Source organism: Dipodomys merriami, unplaced genomic scaffold (assembly GCF_024711535.1).
Source record: "Dipodomys merriami isolate MVZ:Mamm:240054 unplaced genomic scaffold, mDipMer1.0.p SCAF_7, whole genome shotgun sequence".
Lineage (NCBI taxonomy): Eukaryota > Metazoa > Chordata > Mammalia > Rodentia > Heteromyidae > Dipodomys > Dipodomys merriami.
Genome location: NW_027206290.1, coordinates 70,871,420 through 70,890,253, shown reverse-complemented (window position 1 = coordinate 70,890,253; position 18,834 = coordinate 70,871,420). Strand labels below are relative to the sequence as shown.

At 45.4% G+C, this 18,834-nt stretch overlaps 1 protein-coding gene across 1 annotated transcript in view; it reads left to right on the top strand.

Moving 5' to 3' along the window:
• The first annotated feature begins 8,776 nt into the window (after positions 1 to 8,776).
• Pxmp4 (peroxisomal membrane protein 4) overlaps positions 8,777 to 18,834 on the top strand; it is a 29,476-nt gene continuing 19,418 nt past the window's right edge. Inside the window, exon 1 of the mRNA XM_070007076.1 lies at positions 8,777 to 8,934. Coding sequence (XP_069863177.1) covers positions 8,822 to 8,934 — 113 coding nt within the window. The 5' untranslated portion in view covers positions 8,777 to 8,821. The remainder of the gene's footprint in view (positions 8,935 to 18,834) is intronic.

The window sequence follows — 18,834 nt, the reverse complement described above, 5'->3', positions numbered from 1 at the left end:
TTCAGCTCAAGGCTAGCGTTCTACCACTTGAGCCACAGCCCCACTTCCAGCTTTTTTCTTTTTGCTTATGTGGTGCTGAGGAATCGAACCCAGGGCCTCAGGCATGAAGGCAAGCACTCTACCACTGAGCATCTTCCCAGCCCACATTTCTTTCTTTCTTTTGCTGGTCATGGGGCTTGCCCTCTGGGCACTGTCCCTCAGCAATTCAGCTCAAGGTGAGCGCTCTACCACTTGAACCACAGCACCACTTTAGACTTTTTTTGATTATGTGGTACTGAAGAATTGAACCCAGGGCCTCATGTATGCAAGGAAAGCACTCTACCACTGATCCACCTTCTCAGTCTTTCTATTACATTTCTACAACATTCTATAACATTTCTATTTTTTGTTGTTTCTTTTCAAATTAGCTATATTTTAATGATTGTTTCTTTTTTTTTTTTTTTTTTTTTGGGTCCAGTCGTGGGGCCTGAAATCTGGGCCTGGGCGCTGTTCCTCAGCTCTTCAGCTCAAGGCTAGCGCTCTACCACTTGAGCCACAGCACCACTTCTGGCTTTTTTCTTTTTGCTTATGTGGTGCTGAGGAATTGAACCCAGGGCCTCAGGCATGCAAGGCAAGCGCTCTACCACTGAGCCACCTTCCCAGCCCCTAATGATTGTTTCTTATTCCTTATGGGTATCATCTTCCCTCCCTTCCTTTTCTTGTTTCTATTTATTTGTTTATTTATTTATTTATTTATTTTTTTTTTTTTTTTTTTTTTTTTTTTGTCGGTCGTGGGGCTTGAACTCTGGGCCTGGGAGCTGTCCCTCAGCTCTTCAGCTCAAGGCGAGCGCTCTACCACTTGAGCTACAGCACCACTTCCGGTTTTCTGGTGGTTTATTGGAGATAGGAGTCTCACAGTCTCTCCTGCCCGGGCTGGCTTTGAACCGCGATCCTCAGATCTCAGCCTCCTGAGTAGCTAGGATTACAGGCGTGAGTATTTGTTTATTTATTTATTTATTTATTTTTGTTGGTTGAACTTAGGGCCTGGGTGCTGACCCTGAGCTCTTTTCCTCAAGGCTAGCACTCTACCACTTTGAGCCACTCTACCACACCACTTCCAACATAACCTCATTTTAATACATAAAAACTGTCACCATGAGCCAGGCACTGGTGGCTCATGCCACCTAATCCTGGCTATTCAGGAGGCTGAGATCTGAGGATGGCAGTTCAAAGACAGCCTGGGCAGGAAGGTCCATTACACTCCTATCTCCAATTAATCAATTAATCATGAAAAAACTGGAAGTGGTGCTGTGGCTCAAAGTGGTAGAGCACTACTAGCCTTGAGCAAAAGAGCTCAGAGATGGTGCCTAGAGCACAAGTTCAAGCCCCATGACTGAAAGAAAACCAAAATAAAAGAAAAAAAAATAACATGTCATCATGGCATGAAAAAAAGTAGCCTTTTCTATCAAACTAAATTGCTTTTGTCTTGTATACTGATATTTCCTGAAAATTATTTTTTTTTTGACTTTAATTGTATTATTTGTGCAGCTTCTAACCAGCAGCCATGTTAGGGGGATAAATCTTTAATGGCCTCCTTTCTAATCTTTAGTAGCCCCTTTCTTTCTTTCTTTCTTTTTTTTTTTTTTTGGGTCCAGTCGTGGGGCCTGAACTCTGGGCCTGGGCGCTGTCCCTCAGCTCTTCAGCTCAAGGCTAGTGCTCTACCACTTGAGCCACAGTGCCACTTCTGGCTTTTTTCTTTTTGCTTATGTGGTGCTGAGGAATCGAACCCAGGGCCTCGGGCATGCAAGGCAAGCACTCTACCACTGAGCCACCTTCCCAGCCCTGTCTTAAATTCTTATAAGATAGAGTTTATCAGTAAAGTTAGTGACATTAATATGTAATATTTGGCTATTATTTAAAAATTGAACTAAAATTTTTCCAAAGGTTAAGATTAATGCACTGACATAAAACTAGTATCCCCCACCCTTTTTTTTTTTTTTTTTTTTGCCAGTCCTGGGGCTCTAACTCAGGGCTTGGGCACTGCTCCTGAGCTTCTTTTGCTCAAGGCAAACGCTCTACTACTTGAGCCACAGCACCACTTCTGGCTTTTTCTGTTTATATGGTACTGAGGAATGGAACCCAGGGCTTCATGCATACTAGGCAAGCACTCTACCACTAAGCCATCTTCCCAGCCCCAATATCCCATTCTTCATGTCTATCCATCGAAGTAACTGCTTATATACTATTAAGCTTGTCAAGTTTTTAACAAAATTCATTTAATTGTTTGTTCATGTGAAGACCATTTAAATGATCACATTTTAAGTAAGTGTGCAAAACTAAAAAGCTGTCTTTTGCTATCTAATATGTCTGTTTTCCAAGCATATAAGCCAACTTTGGTACAGAGCTAAAAGGACACCAAGCAGGCCTATGTTCCTGCATTTTTTTTTTTTTAATTTTTTGGGTCCGGTTGTGGGGCCTGAACTCTGGGCCTGGGCACTGTCCCTCAGCTCTTCAGCTCAAGACTAGCACTCTACCACTTGAGCCACAGTGCCACTTCTGGCTTTTTTCTTTTTGCTTACGTGGTGTGAGGAATCGAACCCAGGGCCTCAGGCATGCAAGGCAAGCGCTCTACCACTGAGCCACCTTCCTAGCCCGTTCCTGCATTCTTATAATTTAAAAAAAAGACTTAGTGACATCTATAATGGTTCAATTTTAATTAGTGTCCCAAAGTACTATATACAATTAAAAATAAATTGCTTAATCGGTTACTGTTTTAAAACTTTAATAATGACTACTGTTAAGCCTTGTTATTACAGATTTGATCCTCTGCAGCATTTATAGTCAGACCCATAGAAGGATAAGTAACTCTTACAAGTATTTATTGGTCAAACTTTTTAATTTTAATAAGTTTCAGGTAAGCACTGCTTAACTACTTTTTTTGGGGGGGGGTTGGTCATGAGGCTTAGAACTCTAGGCCTGGACCCTGTCCCTCAACTCTTCAGCTTAAGGCGAGTGCTCTACCACTTGAGCCACAGTACCACTTCTGGCTTTCTGGTGGTTAATTGGAGATAAAAGTCTCACAGACTTTCCTGCCCAGGCTGGCTTTGAACTGTAATTCTCAGATTTCAGCCTCCTGAATAGCTAGGATTACAGGCATGAGCCACTTGCACCCGGCTTAAAAACTATTTCTATTGATCTGATTGCTTAAACAAAAAATAAGAGGATCTATTGGTACCGACTCTCACTCAATCTGTCAGTCATCTCTTTCCAACACAGGATTAGCCAACTGGGACACATCATCCCAGCAACAAGCAAACACATCAATGGGACATTATGCCAGCAAGGTAAAGAGACTTATCAGACCCACCTGGACAAAGCTTGTCCTGGTGATAAGGGATCACCCAGAGGCAATGGGAAGAACTGTTCAAGGGGATGGTGTCAGATCCTAAGTAGTATTACTCATGCTTGTTCCTTCAAAAGTAATTAAAGCTGGGAGGTCAAAGGAAAATAGTTTAGCGGAGCATGGTGGCTCATGCCTGTAATCCTAGCTACTCGGGAGGCTGAGATCTGAGGATCACAGTTCAAAGCCAGCCCAGGCAGGAAAGTCTGTGAGACTCTTATCTCCAATAAACCACTCAGAAAACCGGAAGTGGCACTGTAGTTCAAGTGGTAGATCATTAGCCTTGAGCTGAATAGCTGAGGGACAGTGCCTAGGCCCAGAGTTCAAGCCCCACGACCAACCAGAAAGAAAGAAAGAAAGAAAGAAAGAAAGAAAGAAAGAAAGAAAGAAAGAAAGAAAGAAAGAAAGAAAGAAAGAAAGAAAGAAAGAAGGAAGGAAGGAAGGAAGGAAGGAAGGAAGGAAGGAAGGAAGGAAGGAAGGGAATAGTTCATAAGCATGCTTATCTAATGACCATACCTGTCTACCTCTTGGAGTCAGGATAGTTTGCCTTGGCATTTTCCTGGGTCTCATCCATACTTGGCTGACATCTGTAGCCCAGTTGGAGTAAATGATTAAGGCCTCTCACCAGGCCCTTATCCATTCTAATCCACCCCTAGTTTCTAACTGCTGGATTTGTTTGAAGCCACGCTCCATACAATATCTGGGTGTTATTCTTAACCAGTCCACCACACTTTCCCTTTCATAGTCACCAGAAACCTTAGACACTCCCTTTCTGTCTGCAGTCCAGTTACATGGAAATTCCTCCTTCCTTGTTTTTTTTTTTTTTTTTTTTTTTTTTTTTGGGTCTGGTCGTGGGGCCTGAACTCTGGGCCTGGGTGCTGTCCCTCAGCTCTTCAGCTCAAGGCTAGCACTCTACCACTTGAGCCACAGCGCCACTTCCAGCTTTTTTCGTTTTGCTTATGTGGTGCTGAGGAATCGAACCCAGGGCCTCAGGCATGCAAGGCAAGTGCTCTACCACTGAGCCACCTTCCCAGCCCTCCTTCTTTGTAATGGGCTACAACCAGGTTTGTGCCATACATTGAGAAAAGGTCCTTTACTGAAGCCTGTGGTTGAGAGTGGCTATTGCCCAACAAAGATCTCTCATCCCAGAGGGGAAGTTAAGTGGGGCTTTTAAAGGCAGAAACTGCAAATTTTACATATTTTAAGGGAGATTAAGTACTGACCAGATGAGTCTCAGGCTACTAGGAGGTGGTAACAAATATCTCTTAATTAAACAAAAGTGACAACCAGAGGTTTCACAACCTAGGTAGGCTGTAAAAGAGGAGTTATAGCTCAACCATTTGCTCCAGGTATGTATTTTTTCTTTAGCTCCAGACTTCTCCTTTATTTTGAAACTCTTCATGGCCCTTCACTGTATAACTGGGTCAGGGGGAAGTTGGGTATTTCACTCTAGTGACAGAGCCAACAGAGTGCGAATACACAGTTTATTTTATTTTATTTTGCCAGTCCTGGTTCTTGAACTCAGGGCCTAGGAACTGTCGCTGAGATTCTTTTGCTCAAGGCTAGCACTCCACCTCTTGAGTCACAGTGCACTTCTGGCTGTTTCCATTTATGTAGTACTGAGAAATCAAACATGGGGCTTCAGGCATGCTGGGCAAGCATTCTAACACTAAGGCACATTCCCAGCCCTGTATACGTAGTTTATAAGAAACAGGTTCTTAGCCGGGCGCTGGTGGCTCACGCCTGTAATCCTAGCTACTCAGGAGGCTGAGATCTGAGGATCGCGGTTCAAAGCCAGCCCGGGCAGGAAAGACTGTGAGACTCCTATCTCCAATAAACCACCAGAAAACCGGAAGTGGCGCTGTAGCTCAAGTGGTAGAGCGCTCGCCTTGAGCTGAAGAGCTGAGGGACAGCGCCCAGGCCCAGAGTTCAAGCCCCATGACCGACAAAAAAAAAAAAAAAAAAAAAAAAAAAAAAGAAACAGGTTCTTGTATGTATAGGTACTGACAAGTTCCAAGATTGGCTGAGTGAACCAGTGAGGTTAGATACTATACTCCAAATGGAACTTTTCTGGCTTATGACCAAGGTGTGTTCTCTTGTGTCATTCCTACCAACCGGTCCTTCCACCTGTCAGCCTTTCGCCTGACCTCACAATCCTCCCTAGAGAAGAAGCTTCACTCATCTGGAGTCCTCCTCATGTTCTTAGAAATCCCCTGCTATTGCCATCCCTCTCATTGTGATCAACTAGCCACATCAGGCAGAGTTCTTAGTGTCACTGGTATTGGAACGTCACAATATCACAGGTCCAGTACCAGAGGCTGACCCAGCAGGTCATGGGATGTTATAGCCCTTACCCAACCAGCCCTAAACTTACAACACCTCCACCCGCTGGCAGGGTCACAGCTGTCTTCCAAAATAGATGTGGGCTTGACTTACTCCTTGCTGCACAAGGGGGACTTTGTGCCTTTTTACAGGACTAATCAGGTGTAGTCCAAGTGAACTTTGGATACTGAGCCTAAGCAATGCCATCTTGTCCCCTCTGCCATTTTAATGCCTTAATAGGTATCAAGGACATTTCACTCAATTCTGAGAACTATCTATGGGTCATAGGTCTTTCTGAGAACTGCAAATATGTCATGGATTGTTAGACTCCAAGAAATCCCTATCCTTTATCCCTGATTGTTAAGAATGTTGGATTCTGGTAAATCTCTACTCCTGATTGTCCCCATTAGTTAACTTCTAATGAACCAACCCTAACTGCCCCCCCTTTAGTTAATTCATAACTGGATTGTTTTGAAATAAGGATATTGGGCCTAATTGGTGCCATCTTGGCTTCTTGGTAGACAAAGGTAAAAGTATGCCTGAATTCCAAGAGTCAGGGGACAGGGTACTTGGACAATAGGTTCCTGAACATGCCAGTCTGGTGCCTTGACCTTGGGAGACTTTCTTTCTTTCTTTTCTTTCTTTTTTTTGTCGGTCATGGGGCCTGAACTCTGGACCTTGGCACTGTCCCTCAGCTCTTCAGCTCAAGGCTAGAGCTCTACCATTGAGCACAGTGCCACTTCTGTCCTTTTCTGCTTATGTGGTGCTGAGGAATCGAACCCAGGGCCTCATACATGCAAGGCAAGCACTCTACCACTGAGCCACCTTCCCAGCCCACTCTCTGAACTTTCGAGCTCCCTGTGACCCTGTCCCTGACCATGGCCCAAGTTAAGAACCAGCCAGCTTGGGTACCATTTTGCACCATGTCTTTTTTTTTTTTTTTTTTGGGTCCGGTCGTGGGGCCTGAACTCTGGGCCTGGGCGCTGTCCCTCAGCTCTTCAGCTCAAGGCTAGCGTTCTACCACTTGAGCCACAGCGCCACTTCTGGCTTTTTTCTTATGTGGTGCTGAGGAATCGAACCCAGGGCCTCGAGCATGCAAGGCAAGTGCTCTACCACTGAGCCACCTTCCCAGCCTTTGCACCATGTCTTGTATCTCCCAACTCTCCCCAGGGCACCATCCTGTCCCTCTTCAGCTCTCCATTAGATTTGATCAGGTTTGTTGAGATTGTTTTTCTGCTCTTTCTTTGTTATCCACATCGCTCAGTTTTCTAACAGTATTAACTATGTTCAAGGCTTCATGTTTTTAGGGGACATGTGTCTGCATGTAGTCCCTGGCTTTCTAATAAAAACTCCTAACCTCTCAAAATGTAGTTTCTCTGTATCTCATGATCGAATTCCTATATAACAATTTTGTTTCTGCTTTGCCTATCCCTGTACCATGTGGCATCTGCCTTGATATTGTTTTTGCCTGTACAGTATAAGGTTTAAGCTAACAACATTCAGCACTGCAGGTTCCTTTGGACACTAGTCAGTTTGCCGTAGTTGGCTTTCTAATAAAGACTCCTGCTTCGTGACCTCTTAGTGTGGATTTTCTTCTGCTCTCATTCTCTCTCTCATGACTCAATTTCTTAACATTGAGCATGATAGCAAACAATGTCAAAGTGTGAAAAGATCTATGAGGAAATCAAAACAGGTTAATGAGTCAAAGTGCTGCTTTCAATAAGAAGACCTCTCAAGAGTAGGTGGTATGTGAAATAAAACTGGAAGGTTAATTGGCAAATGTTAAATACCTGGGGCAGAATTATTGGCCTGCTCAAGGCAAAGAAAGGAGGCCAGTCTTTTGAGTGGAGTGAGGTAGTGGATTAGTGAGGGAGGGAGGCAGGGGCCAAAGTCCTTCAGTGGGCCTGGGGTAAGAATAGCTGGAAGACAACTGGAAGAAAACAAAGGAAGGGGTGACATTGTCCAAAAAGAATTGTACTCAGTAATGACAATAAAATTATATTTTTTCTTTCTTATCATTATTATAAAGGTGATATACAGAGGGGTTACAGTTATATATGTCAGGTAATGAGTACATTTCTTTTTGGCCAATGTCACCCCTTCCCTCACTCTCTCTCACTTTTTATTTTTTGTTTTTGCCAGTCCCAGGGTTTGAACTCAGGGCCTGGGCACTGTCCCTGAGCTCTTTATGCTTAAGACCAACACTCTACCACTTGAGCCACAGAGCCACTTCTAGCTTTTTCTTTTTATGTGGTACTGAAGAATTGAACCCAGGGCTTCCTAAGCCACATTCCCAGCCCCCCACTCACAAGTTTTCAATATAGTGTCTATTAAGTATTGCATTTGTTCATCCTTTGTCCCTCCATTTCTGTGCTCCTCCCTTACCCTGTCAAAAACAAATAAATGACCAGATAAGACAAAAAGAAAACAAAACAAAGTAACAGCAGCAGCAACAACAAAGCTCTCTTGTTTCCATTTCCTGGAGTTCATTGCAATAAATATTACTTTATATGATCAGATGCACATAGGCATTGCACCTTTGTGTTCCTCCCCTAAGAATATCCTCCTCTTGTCTCACTGTAAAATTATATTTAAAACGAAATAGCTGGAAGCGGTGGAGGGTATTATGCCATTTATGCCCTGAGATTGACTGTGGTCCCAGCTACCTAGTCCCAAATGTCAGGTTTAAAGATAAATACTGGTTCCTCCCAGTGTCACCACCCCCAAACTTCCCATCTCAGTTCTAGGAGGCCAGCTCACCTCCCCCGCTGCCCCACTGGTGACACGCCTCTTTCCAAGCCAGAAGGTGAACCCGAACCTTTACCAAAGGAAAACAAAAAGCCTTCTGATTGGATGGATCCTGGCGTGAGCCCTTACCGAAAGGCCGAGTCACTGTGATTGGTTACTACCTCTCCTCTGTCTCCCAATCATGTGTTCTCAAGAGTGAGCGCCGCCCAAGTCTTCTCTACGATTGGCTCTTTGTGTGTGAGTGACGGCAGATTCAACCTACAGATACAACGACGCAGAGACGCTACCGGGTGCTCGGTGCTGCGCCGCCAGAAGCTCGGGCTGTCAGTGCTGGTCCAGTCGGGTCGCCGAGTCCTACATTCCTCTGGTGTTATGGCCACTCCATCGCAGCTGCAGGCTCTGCTCCGGGCCGTCAACGCCTTGCTGCGCCAACGCCGCTACCATGCCGCCTTGGCCGTGGTTAAAGGCTTCCGAAACGGGGTTGTGTGAGTTAGGCTTCGGGGCCGGGCCGGGGATGATGGACGGGCCCGGCTGAGGCCGGCTTGGCGCCGGGTGCCCTTGAGCAGCCCTTGTCTGTCTGTGGGGCTCCGTGCCCACCGTCTGTGCGCCTGGAGGGCTGGATTTTGCGGTCCGAGCGCTTGCCCAGGGACCCCCACTGCATGGGTTCTTGGTTTGACTGCCTCCTATGCCAGCCAGCACCTGACTCTCTCCTTCGGGTCCAGTGCTCCATCTCCCTCGGTGTGCCCTTTGGCTTATTTGGTTTCAAAAGCTCGGTCCACACAATGAGGAACTGGCCTCTGGTCTTTAGCAGGCAGGTAGATAACCTTCCGTGGCTTCTAGGCACCGATTGGTTTTGTGGGTGGGCACCCCCCTTCCCCCTGCTTCTAGGTTCCTTCTTTTGTACTGGGGACTCCCAAAGATTGCTGGGCGAATTGATCCCACCTCATCACACCTTCTGCAGGAGAGGTGATCTCCTGCAGGTCATTTTACCTGGCCTAGTGCCTGGAGGGGAGCTCTCCTTCCTTAAACGCTGGCCTACTATGCCAGAGCTGGCATGGAAACAGAGAACAGGCCAAAGATTCGTGTACTTCTGGAGTTGGTGTCCTGGTGGTAGCATGTTCACCTGGGGTGAATATGTAGACTTCCAAGGCCCACCTATGTGGGCACATGTGAGCACACATACATGTATGTGTACGTGTACATGTATGTATTGGGGCTTAAATTCAGGGCCTGGGTACAGTCCCTTAGCTTTTTGCTCAAAACTGGTACACTATCGCTTGATCCACAGCCCCACTTACAGCTTTTTGCTAATTGTCAGCCTTCTGAATAGCTAGGATTACAGGCATGAGTATGATCCCATATGATCTTCAGCAAGTCATTCAGACTCTCTATGACCCACATTCTAGAAAATAGGCACTGCACCTCGTGTGAGAGTGTGTGTGTGTGTGTGTGTGTGTGTGTGTGTGTGTGTGTGTGTGTGTGTGTGTGTGTGTTGCTATTTCTCGTTATATTCAAATATCTACCTGGCTAGTTCACTCACCCTTTTCAGCCCCCTGCTTATGTGTCATTTCCTCATTGAGGCCATTTCTGAACTGCCCACCTCTTTTCTTACTTCATTTGTCACTGTAATGGCTCTCATCATCAAATACCAAATATGCACCTATGGATCTTCTTTTTTGTTTGTTTTGTACTGATACTAGAGCTTGAACTCAGGACCTCCTGCTCATGTTCAGCTTTTTTGTTAAGAGCTAGTGCTCTACCACTTGATCCATACTTCTAGTCAGCTATTCTGCTGGTTAATTGAAACTTGATCCACCAGGTCTTAGGCTCCTAATTTCAGGTATATACCTATATCTTGTGGTTATTATTTTTATTATTTATTTGTTTATTTATTTAGGTCTGGGGCTTGAACTCAGGGCCTGGACACAGTTGAGCTCTTTGTGCTCAAGGCTAGTGTTCTACCACTTGAGCCACAGCACCACTTCTGGTTTTTTCTTTTTATGTGGTACTGAGGAATTGAACCCAGGGTTTCATGCATGCTAGGCAAGCACTCTGCCACTAAGCCCCATTCCCAGCTCCCCCGGCTTATTTTTATTTTTTATTTGTGTGTGTGGGGAAGGGTATTAAGGCTCTCACTCAGCGTTTTCACTCGTGGGACTCTCCTACTTAAACCAACCACACTTCCAGTTCTGGCTGCTGCTGCTTCTGCCGCTCCTCCTCCTCTTTCTCTTCCTCCCCTTCCTCTTCTCCTTCGTTGCCTTCCTCCTCTTCTTCGCTGGTTAATTGGAAATAACCATCTCTTAGATTTTTCTGGGATGACTTCCTGAGTAGCTAAGATTACAGGCATGAGACACTGGTATCCAGCTTCTTTCTTTCTTCATTTCTTTCTTTCTTACTGGTACCAGCTTCTTTTCCTTTCTTTTCTTTCTTGTGCCGGTCCTGGGACTTGAACCACTTGCTCTACCACTTGAGCCACAGCTCCACTTCTGGCTCTTTTATGGTCAATTGGAGATGAGATTCTCAGGGACTTTCCTCTCCAGGCTGGCTTTGAATCCTAGTCCTCAGATCTCTTTAGTAGCTAGGGTTATAGGCGTGAACCTCTAGGCGCCCAACTCCTGTCTTGTTTTTATGGCTCATTCTTTCATTGGAGAATGAGTGAGCTTCACAAGGACAGAAATTTTTTTTACCAACTTTATCCCTTCCTGTATTCCTAGCACCTGCTACATAATAATAGGTTCTCAAATACTTTTTTTTTTTTTTGTCGGTCTTGGGGCTTGAACTCTGGGCTTGGGCGCTGTCCCTTAGCTCTTCAGCTCAAAGCGAGCGCTCTACCACTTGAGTTACAGCACCACTTCTGGTGTTCTAGTGGTTTATTGGAGATAGAAGTCTCACAGACTTTCCTGCCTGGGCTGGCTTTGAACTGCAATCCTCAGATATCAGCCTCCTGAGTAGCTAGGATTACAGGTGTGAGCCACTGGTGCCCAGCTCAAATACTTGTTGAACAAATGAATTTGTGCAAATAGGAATTGTCACCACCCTAATTTTTCAGATGACAAGATTGTGGTTTAGAGAGTTACACTCATTGCTCTTGGTTCCATCCTTCGGTCAAGATTGGGACCAGGATTCAAACCTCAGTGTCTGACCTTGCTTCCATGGCACTCAGACCAGGTAGAAGGTGGTTCTGGCCAAATCATATGAGCCACTCTTTTTTTTTTTTTTGGTCAGTCATAAGGCTTAAACTCTGGGCCTGGGCGCTGTCCCTCAGCTCTTCAGCTCAAGGCAAGCACTCTAACACTTGAGCCACATCGCCACTTCCAGTTTTCTGGTGGTTTATTGGAGATAACAGTCTCACAGACTTTGCTGTCTGGGCTGGCTTTGAACCACGATCCTCAGATCTCAGCCTCCTGAGTAGCTAGGATTACAGATATGAGCCAACAGTGCCCAGCTCTCTCTCTCTCTCTCTCTCTCTCTCTCTCTCTCTCTCTTCTCTCTCTCTGGGGGGGGGGGTCCAGTCATGGGGCCTGAACTCTGGGCCTGGGCGCTGTCCCTCAGCTCTTCAGCTCAAGGCTAGCGCTCTACCACTTGAGTCACAGCACCACTTCCGGCTTTTTTCTTTTTTGCTTATGTGGTGCTGAGGAATCAAACCAGGGCCTCATGCATGCAAGGCAAACACTGTACCACTGAGCCACCTTCCCAGCCCTCTCTCTCTTTTTCTTTGTACTGGTATTGAGACTTGAACTCAAAAATCTCAAGCTCTTGCTTACCTTTTTCCACTCACTGCTGGCATTCTACTCCTTAAGCTATGCCTCCAGTTCTGGCTTTTTACTGGTTAAAATTAGAGATAAGAGTCTCAAGGAGGGGCTGGGAAGGTGGCTCAGTGGTAGAGCGCTTGCCTTGTGTGCATGAGGCCCTGGGTTCCAATCCTCAGCACCACATAAGTAGAAAAAGCCGGAAGTAGGGCTGACACTCAAGTGGTAGAACGCTAGCCTTGAGCTGAAGAGCTGAGGGACAGTGTCCAGGCCCCATGACTGACCAAAAAAAAGAAAGAAAGAAAGAAAAAGAGTCTCAAGGATTTACCTGTCCCAGCTGGCTTCAAACCATTATGGCGCCCAGCTATGAACCCCTTCTTTGACATGACCACAGAGACAGACGTGGACCCGGATATAACCCTGTTAGCCCGTTTGTCAGGACAGCCATAGAGCAGAGCAGTGGTGAGCAGGACTCATAGCCCCAGTGCCTGCAGGCATTGCCCAATGTTAGCTTTGCATACCCGCCCCCACTCCAGCTCTCCTGTGTCCTCAGCGCACCTGCCCAACCAGGACAAGCACTTTTTGGAGTCAGGCCTTTGGGCTCTCATCACAGTGCTTTCATTTAAAAGCTGAATGATCTTTATCTTTTCTGGCCTCAGTTCTGTGAAATAGGAATAGTAAATACCCATTCAGGGCAGGAAAACTCATAAGGCAGTGATATCACTACTGATAAGTGCCAAGATGTGCCAAGATACTGTGTTGAGTCCCCTGGGGGGGGAGGGGAGGGTGTGTGTGTGTGTTATGATGAACTGTTATGACAGAGCCACACATGTCTATAATTCTAGCTAGGGAGGCTGAGGCAGGAGGAACTCATGTTCCAGGCCAGCCTCTGTTACACAATGACTCCCTGTTTTAGAAAGAAAAGGAAAGGAAAGGAAAGGCTGGACATATAGCTTAGTGGCAGAGTACTTGCCTAGCACTTGTAAGGCCCTGGGTTCCATCTCCAACACAATCTATCAGTTACTCCATCAGTTACAATGGTACTGTGCATTGGTGGACCATGCCTATAATCGTTGCTACTAGAGAGTCAGGTACTGGTTTCTCATGCCTGTAATCCTAGTTGGTTAGGTGGCTGGAATCTGAGGATCATGATCTGAAGCCAGTTTAACTTTAAGCAGAAAAAAAAAATGCCATGAGGTTCTTATTTCCTATTAACTAGCAAAAGGCTGAAGTAGAAGTATAGCTCAAGTAGTAGAGCACCAGCCTTGAGTGAAAAAAGCCAAGTAAGAGCACAAAGCCCTGAAGTTCAACCCCAGTACCAGCACAAAAAGAAAAAGATTGAGATTTGAGGATCATGTTTGAAGCCAACCCTGGCTGAAAGATCCAAAAGATTCTTTTTTTTTTTTTTAATTTAATTTAATTTTATTTGTGAACATACTATACAGAGGGGTTACAATTACATGGGCAGGATAATGCATACATTTCTTACCAAGCATTGCAGCCTCCTCCTTTGTTTACCCTTTACCTCCCTTCCCAGCCTCCCCCCTCCCCCCCACCCAATCCTTCCCCCCTCCCCCCCCCCACCGACATTGTAAAGCTTGTTTTATTGACATGACAATTTGTACTTCTCATTGTTGCAACAGGTCCACCTGAATCCTTAAACGACTTGTTTTTCCCCATCTCCTCTGTGGGGGAGGGACATACAAAGCAACAAAGAATCCAAAAGATTCTTATCTCCAATTAACCAGGAAAAAAGCCACAAACAACTGGAGGCATGGCTCAAGTGGTAGAACAGTTGCAGTGAGCAAAAAAGCTGAGCAAGCCGGGCGCTGGTGGCTCATGCCTATAATCCTAGCTACTCAGGAGGCTGAGATCTGAGGATCACAGTTCAAAGCCAGCCCGGGCAGGAAAAGACCGCGAGACTCCTATCTCGAATAAACCACCAGAAAACCGGAAGTGGCGCTGTAGCTCAAGTGGTAGAGCGCTCGCCTTGAGCTGAAGAGCTGAGGGACAGCGCCCAGGCCCAGAGTTCAAGCCCCACGACCGACAAAAAAAAAAAAAAAAAAAAAAAAGCTGAGCAAACTTGAGAGCCTGAGTATCAGCACCAAAGAAAACTACAGTGGCCAGCCTGGTGAACAGAATGCTTTCAGAAGAGGCCATAGTGATATTGTGAAAGCTGAGCTGGAAAGAGCTAAGGAGAGAAGGGCATCCCAGGCAGTGGCTTGAATAGATGCCTGGCAGGAGAAGAGAATAAATTGTGAGGCCCACTGGCACAACCGAGATGTTTGAACGTTGTAATAGTTTACCTCCCTTCACTATCCCAGGCATAAATATTTCAGGGTGCATGTCTAAACATAATAGCATTTCCTATGTGGCTAAATTATGAATACTTTCAGTAAGCTAATAGTGATTCTCTAGTATGACTGTTGTTGCTTTGTGAAAGGGTAGGCACTATTGCCTGGGTTGGGTGTAAAAGGAAGCGCGTTTAGCTCTGGACAGCTTGAGGCAGAAGGTTCTCTGCCCGAAGAGATGTAGCTAGGAGGGTGCTGGGGGAGGACAGGTGGGTGGTCCTGATCTAGGGAGTTGGAGTTGGGGACCTCCTGCTCACTGCTAGGAGAGGGTGATAAGGGGTACAGCATGCTCTTCACAACCCTAACACTAAGGTTTTGTTTTTATTTTTGTGTTGGTAACACTGTCGTTTGAATTCAGGGCCTGGCACAAGTCAAGCTGTACTACAGCTCTGAACAAAACATGCCTAGCATGCACAGGGCCTTGGGTCCAATCCTCAGCTCCCACAAAGTAACAGAATGTTTGGTGCTAAAATGTTCTCTGCCATCTAGTCCTCTTCCATGGAGGTAGTCCTATTATGTCCAGTCTCTGGTGTCTTCCTCCAGAATAGTTGTGTAAATATTCCAGTATATCCATTCTCCCCCTCCCCCCACAATCTTTAGTCTTTTTGATTCATGGGAGAATTTCCTTACTTTGCACATTTTTGTGGTAATGCACAGATGCTCAAGCGAATCAGACTTTCCATAACAGTGTACATAAAGCTGCTTCATTGTTCTCTCTCCTCCTTTTCTCTCTTCTCTGTTCTTCCTTCTCTTCTCTCCTTTCTTCTCTTTTCTTCTTTCTCTTTCCTCTTTGCTTCTCTCCTTTGCTCCTCTCTTTCTCTCTCTCCCCCCTCCCTGCCTCCCCCCCACTTTGTCAGTCCTAGGGTTTGAACTCAGTGCCTGGGTACTTTCTCTGAGCTTTCAAACTCAAGGCTACCACTCTACCACTTTGAGCCACAGCTCCGCTTCTGGTTTTCTGGTGACTAATTGGAGATAAGAATCCTATTATTATCTTTAAGTAGTTGTACAAAGAAGTTCCCATTCTACAAAACAGTATGAATACAAGTGTCTGACAACATTGTCACCCATCACTCCTAACCCACCCCTTTTCTCATTTTTTTTCTTTGAGATTAGGTGATTACATAAATTTCACATATTTCACAGTATTGTGGATTAGTGATACTTAGTTAAAGTCACAAACACATTTTAACCTTCACAAGGCAAATTGTTATTATCATGGTTTATAAAGTTTGTGAACTCTGTGAGCTCTGACAGTACAATTATTTCTTCTACATAAAGTGATGTTTACATTTCTTTCCTTTTGCTTAGTGTAGGCTGTTCCCTCTTTCCCTCTCATTCCTCCTTTCCCATTGCTGTCTTTGGGGTTACTTAGTTCTTTTTCTTCTATGTCCCGTGCAGCTGATGGGCCCCTTTGTTGTATGTTGTTTCATTTCCCACTTATTCTGCATCCTCCTCCTGTCTTTCCTCCGTTGTGTGCATATATATACCATCTCTCTGGTCAAGAACATGGACTCATTTAGCAATGATATGACAACATGAGTGGCTGTCCTTTGTTTCTCGAGTCCTGTTTATTTTGTCATATCTTCTTGCATTTTGACTTTAGCATCCACATTTCAGGGAGACCATGTGCTGTTTGTCTCTTTGTTCTTGGCTTACCTCACTCAAAATAATTTGCTCTACTTCCATCCATTTCCCTGCAAATGCCATTATTTTGTCCTTTCTAATGGCTGCATAATATTCCATTGTATACAGGTACCACAATTTTTTTTTTTGGGGTCCGGTTGTGGGGCCTGAACTCTGGGCCTGGGCGCTGTCCCTCAGCTCTTCAGCTCAAGGCTAGCGTTCTACCACTTGAGCCACAGCGCCACTTCTGGCTTTTTTCTTTTTGCTTATGTGGTGCTGAGGAATTGAACCCAGGGCCTTGAGCATGCAAGGCAAGCTCTCTACCACTGAGCCACCTTCCCAGCCCAGGTACCACAATTTTTGGATCCACTCATCAGTAGTTGGACATCTGGGTTGTTTCCAAATCTTGGCTATTGTGAATGGTGCTGCAATGAATATGGAAGTGCATGTGTCTTTGTATATTGGTTCCTGTTGTTCAGGGTAGATGCCTAGGAGTGGTATGGCTGGGTCATAGGGGAGGTCTATATTTAGCTTTTCAAGGTACCTCCAGACTGCTTTCCAAAGTGGTTGTATTAGTATACATTCCCACAGAGATAAGAATCTTATAAACTTCCTTCTTGGGCTGGCTTCTAACCACGATCCTCAGATCTCAGCATCCTGAGTAGCTAGTATTACAGGCATGAGCCACCAGTACCTGAAATCTCATCTCTTTTTTTTTCCTCTTCCTTCTCTTTCCCCTCCCACTTTCCTCCCCTCTTTCCTCCTTCCCCCTTCCCCCACCTCTTTTTTTTTTTTTTTTGGTTCATTATAGGATTTGAACTCAGGGCCTGGGCATTGTCCCTGAGCTTTTATGCTCAAGGCCAGTGCTTTACTACTTTAAGCCATAGCACCACTTCTGGTTTTCTGGTGGTTCAGCAGAGATAAGAGTCTCATGGACTTTCCTGCCCAGGCTGGCTTTGAACCATGATCCTTAGATTTTATCCTCCCGAGTAGCTAGCATTTCAGGCATGAGCCACCAGCACCTGGCTTCCATCTCTCATTTTCTCTTCCATTCCCTATTCTTTTTCCTGTGCTGGGGATGGAACCCAGAATCTCAGCTATGTCAGGCAATCTCCCCTAGCTCCAGCCCCAGTAGCTGCCCTATTTTTTATAGCTCTATAGTCTACCATTGAATGGTGGGATCACTCACTGATTTTTACCCAGTAGCCCCTACATATGGACTTGAGTTTGATTGTAGTCATTTGTTGTTTCAAAACATGCTTGTAGTGAACATTCCCAGATATTTAGGAGACAACAGTATATGGCTCATGACCACTGTCTTGAAAGAGGCTGTTGAGGATCTTTAGGTAAAATAAGAGCAGGGTCAGGTAGCTGCAGGACTTGGTTAGGAATAAGAGTCAGGGTGTTCAATCAAGAAGAATGAGAAATGATCCTTTTTCTTGATTGTCAGCAACTCTGAAATAGAAAATACCTTTTATTGCTGGGTGAAGGGAGGTTCCAAGATGTTACATGATTTATCCAAGTGTACACAGCAAAACACAGTAGTGGATTGGCATCAATACCATTTTCTTTTTATTACCCATTTGAGTATAGAAAAAACAATGAAAGTGAACATGGTCTTTTTCTCATAGTCCCATAAATAAGCAGTCAGAGGAGAATCTGGGTAAAGAGTTTGAATCTTAAAAATAAGAATTATGCCAGGCGCTGGTGGCCTATACCTGTAAAATCCTAGGTGGCACTGTGGCAAAAGTGGTAGAACACAAACTAGCTTTGAACAAAAGAGCTCAGGACAGCCAGCACCCAGGCCCTGAGTTGAAGCCCCATGACCAACCGGAAAAAAAAAAAAAAAAAAAAAGAAGAGGAGCAGCAGCAATGATTAGAAATGAGATTGAGGAGAAATAATGGGGGTGAACCACAGAAGTGGTGACATTGATCAAGATATGTTGTACTCATAACTTGATACAGGATTGAAACCTATCTGTATGGGGCTGGGAAGTTGGCTCAGTGGTAGAGTGCTTGCTTCAAATGCATGAGGCTCTGGGTTTGATTCCTCAGTACCACATAAGCAGAAAAAAGCTGGAAGTGGTACTGTGGCTCAAGTGGTAGGGCGCTAGCCTTGAGCTGAAGAGCTGAGGGACAGTGCCCAGGCCCAGAGTTCAGGCCCCACGACCGGACCGCCCCTCCCCCCCCCAAAAAAAAAAAAAAAAAAAGAAATGGGAAAGGTAGGCTGGTAGAATGGCTTAGTGGTAGAGTGCTTGCCTAGCATGCATGAAACCCTAGGTTTGATTCCTCAGTACCACATACACAGAATAAGCCAGAAATAGGACTGTGACTCAAGTGGTAGAGTGCTAGCCTGAGCAGAAGAAGTTCAGGGACAGTGCCTAGGTCCTGAATTAAAGCCCCAGGACTGGCAAAAAAAAAAAAGGGGGGGGAGGCTGGGAAGGTGGCTCAGTGGTAGAGCGCTTGCTTTGCATGCCTGAGGCCCTAGGTTCGATTCCACAGCACCACATAAGAAAAAAGAAAAAAAAGCCAGAAGTGGTGCTGTGGCTCAAGTGGTAGAGCGCTAGCCTTGAGCTGAAGAGCTGAGGAACATCACCCAGGCCCAGAGTTCAGGCCCCACGACCGGACCAAAAAAAAAGAAGCAGCAGCAGCAGCAAAGTTT